At 41.1% G+C, this 3,869-nt stretch overlaps 1 protein-coding gene across 1 annotated transcript; it reads left to right on the plus strand.

The window, feature by feature from the left end:
- Positions 1-149: 149 nt before the first annotated feature.
- Positions 150-3,387, plus strand: LOC116401505 (ceroid-lipofuscinosis neuronal protein 6 homolog; the record flags this gene model as incomplete). The annotated part of the gene is made up of 6 exons (XM_031879941.1): positions 150-264; positions 850-948; positions 1,531-1,719; positions 2,707-2,762; positions 3,061-3,227; positions 3,377-3,387. Coding segments are annotated over 6 exons (637 nt in total), but the record flags the coding sequence as incomplete, so codon positions are not given.
- Between the last annotated feature and the right edge of the window lie 482 nt (positions 3,388-3,869).

Below are 3,869 nucleotides of genomic sequence, written 5' to 3' on the forward strand. Positions count from 1 at the left end.
AAGTAGTTTAGTTGTCTGAACCTAACTAAGTAGTTTAGTTGTCTGAAACTAACTAAGTAGTTTTATTGTTTGAACCGCTTCTGATTGGCTGGTTTCTATTCTTTCATGCTTGTTAACCTGTCTTCTGCGTTGTGTCCTGTGTTCTGCAGCCGGACGGCCCGTTTTGAGGAGACGGTTCTGTCGAAGCCTCGCTTCCAGCTGGACCTCTGGCTCGGCTTCACCATCCACAGCTGGACCCTGGATGTGGGCTGGCCCGTTGTCATGGTAACAGGATGACTACACTCAGTCAGACATCTTTTAAAAGAGAGAAAATGAAATCTTCTATTTTTCTATATTTTGTTTTGTTTGTGTTCAATTAAAGTTAAATTATTAATTATTAAATAAATAAACAATATATTATAATAACTATAATTTTTTATTATTATTAAAGTCTAGATTTTTCATTTTATTTCAGTGAATTATATAAAATAAAGATGTCACTTTAGTTATTTGTCCTTTTTATTAATTTAGACTCTACTTTATCCTTTTATCCAACATTAAAAAATAGTTATTTTTCAGCTGTTCCTTTATTATTTAGTTATTATTTGTATTTAATTAAAGTCCTGTCGTAGATTTTCACTGCTGTATTTTCCAGTTTGATTTGTTCATTAATATATAACATATAGAATTTGCTTTATCCTTTTCATCCCGGAAGAATACAACTTTATTTCTGAGTTAGAATATATGTGTGGTGCAGCCCTGCAGGACGCCTGATAGTAAACGTGTTCCTGAGAGAAGTGACTTCATTTAAACTGAGAGAAATGTAAATTATAAATGTTAAAACTTTGAATCTATGTTTTTTATTCGCAGCTCGTCCTCCCAACAGATGGGTTCCCTCTGAACCGTCCTGGAGCTGCAGAATATCTTCAGATAGTGTTTAACATCAGCAACACACTGCTGCTGCTCAAAGTACACACACACACACACACGCGCGCACGCGCACACGCACACGCACACGCACACACGCGTACGCGCACACACGCGCACACACACTCACACACACACACGCGCACGCGCACACGCACACACACACGCACACGCACACACGCGTACGCGCACACACGCGCACACACACTCACACACACACCCACACGCACAAGCACATGCGCACACACACGCACACACGCATACACACGCGCACGCGCGCACACGCACACACACACACACTCACACACACCCACACGCACAAGCACACGCGCACATGCACACGGACACACGCACAGACACACACTCACACACGCATATACACACGCACACGCACACACACGCACACACATACACACGCACACACGCACAGACACACACACGCACACACGCACAGACACACACACGCACACACACACATGCACACGCACACGCACACACACGCACACACATACACACACACACACAGACACACACACACTCGCATATACACACACACACGCACACGCACACGCACACACACACTTGTATAAACACCCTCCTCACAGTGAACGTGATGTTTTTTAGGTGCTTGAACGCAGCCCCAGAACGTTTCCTCGCGCCGCTGTCCACCTCGGCATCATTGCCGTCGTCATGGGAACCAGCCTCCACCTGGTGGCCGACTCCGTCACGCGGCGGCTGCTTCTGATTGGCTACCAGCTGCACCTGTCGGTCCGAGAGAATCCAGTCATGAGGAGCCTCGAGCCGTCCTCATTGGTCCGTTTATTACTAATCTTTTTCTCTTATTTGGGTTGTTTGGTGAAACCGTTTTTCTTTAACGAGGACATTTTATTTAAAAGGAGGAAAATATAAATATATTCTGTTTTGTTGTACTTCATTTAGTGATTTCCTACATTTCCCAGAATGCCTTTCGACAGCCATGTGATAACAGGTTTGATGCTGTGAAACAAGAACTCCATTCATCAAACAGTCGATCAATGACGAGACATTTTTATGTAATAAACACAAGAATTAATAAATGCAGGAATTCAGCTCGCTGACTTTGTGTTGATATTATAATAATAAGTGGATTATTATTTTACTATGTGCAGAATGTTCTTCATTCATCAAAGTCACATTTAAATCTACTCACAGGTTTGTGTTCCTTAAACGAAATTAATAAAATAAGATATCAACACAAACACGTGTTGAACTCAACACAGCAGCAAATACTGAATATGAAATATTACACTAGAAAGATAAGAGCTCTATTGAACAAACAACAAGAATAACTAATAAAACCGTAAACATCGACAGCACATTTTACATAAACTAAATAAATCAATCAAACATGTTGTGAAGGCAGAGCAGAGCGCTTATAATGTTTCTATAACTTAAATAATGAACTTAATGTGTTTCACATTAAATAATCTTCTTCATTTATGAAATAAATCAACAAGAAGAACGACGAGGCTCTTCATCATCCTGCACGTCTCAAAACATTGTTTTTATACTTTTTCTTCAGTTCATTTATACTTTGATTCATTTCTCCAATTTATATTATATATATTATTATTATTATATTTTCCTCTCTGTTTATGTTCTAATCATCTTTTTCTTGCTCTGAACGTGTTTTGTGTTCATTCTTTGTTGTTCTTCATCGTTTATCGTCCTCGCGGCTCTTTGTTATTGTTTATGTGCATGATGAGTTCATGTGTTGTAATAAAAGTCTGTAAAAGTGACGATCGTTATTCTGTTTTGCAGATCGACGTCTTTGAGCTTCTGAGTTACTATGACGACACTCTCGGTCATGTGATGCGGTGAGAAGAACTTTGTTTTTAACTTCATCCACTGAGATCACACTTTAAATATGCAAATGAGGCATTACGTAATGGTACAAATGTACGTTTCCTTTGAACTCGTCTGAAAGAAGACGAGTTCTGGAAGAGAAACGTGAATGAAGAACAACGGGCCTTAAAGGACGATGGTGATCTGGGCCGTTTGATGCTAAATGTAAATTGTAAATCTTGTTTTCAGCTTTTAAAGTTGTGGACAAACTGAAGGACACTTCAGGACATTTAAGGACCTTAATGAGGACCCTTTCTCTCCTCTCCTCAGGTGTGTCCCTCTCTTCCTCGTCCTCTTCCTCTTCTTCACGGGTTGTTTCCGTCTCAGGACTCAGGAGGACAGGATGCCGGCGGCGGCGTGGATGCTGCTCGTCCCCAGCGCTGCGTACCACTGGTCAGCCTGCTTTATGTCTACACCCATCACACAGAGGGTCGCAGGTTCGATCCCCGTAGAGCTCAGAGTGACTCAGGTTTATATTGAGTCATTCTCGGTTGTTTGTAGTCTGTTTGTGACGCTTCATAGTCATTCAGTGGCTCTTTTATGTCTTTATTGCGTCTCTTTGTGAACATGTTGTGGATTTCTTTAGCGACATTGTAAAAGTCAGACCCTCTGACCAGTCGGCTTGTTCAGTAATCCATTCATGTACAACTGTGCACAAGATGCTGATCTTTCTACTGCGTCTTATATTCCACCAAGAATGTAAAACACAATAAACATAAAGTATCAGACATCAGTGAAGTGTGCAGCACCATCACAGAGAGAAGATTACATTCTCAAGCTTATTAACTCTTCTCTCCTCCATCTCATTCAATTATTCTACTTCATTCTTATGTTGCCGCTGTGAGTCGGTCCACAAGTTCACTTTTTATATCAGTGAGCATAGACATCTCGCTGACCAATCAACACACTTTCATTATGCATACGGACTGTTTCAGTATCTTTAATTTAGTCTCTTTTCCACTTCAGCACAGACATGTTGATGCAAATTACACTTAGATCAACAGCCAGCACCTGAGACTGTGTGTGCGTGTGCGTGTGTGAGCGTGTGTGTGAGTGTGTGTGTGATGTGACGACCCTCT

The sequence above is a fragment of the Anarrhichthys ocellatus genome, unplaced genomic scaffold, assembly GCF_004355925.1.
Source record: "Anarrhichthys ocellatus isolate YVR2014 unplaced genomic scaffold, GSC_Weel_1.0 scaffold490, whole genome shotgun sequence".
NCBI lineage: Eukaryota > Metazoa > Chordata > Actinopteri > Perciformes > Anarhichadidae > Anarrhichthys > Anarrhichthys ocellatus.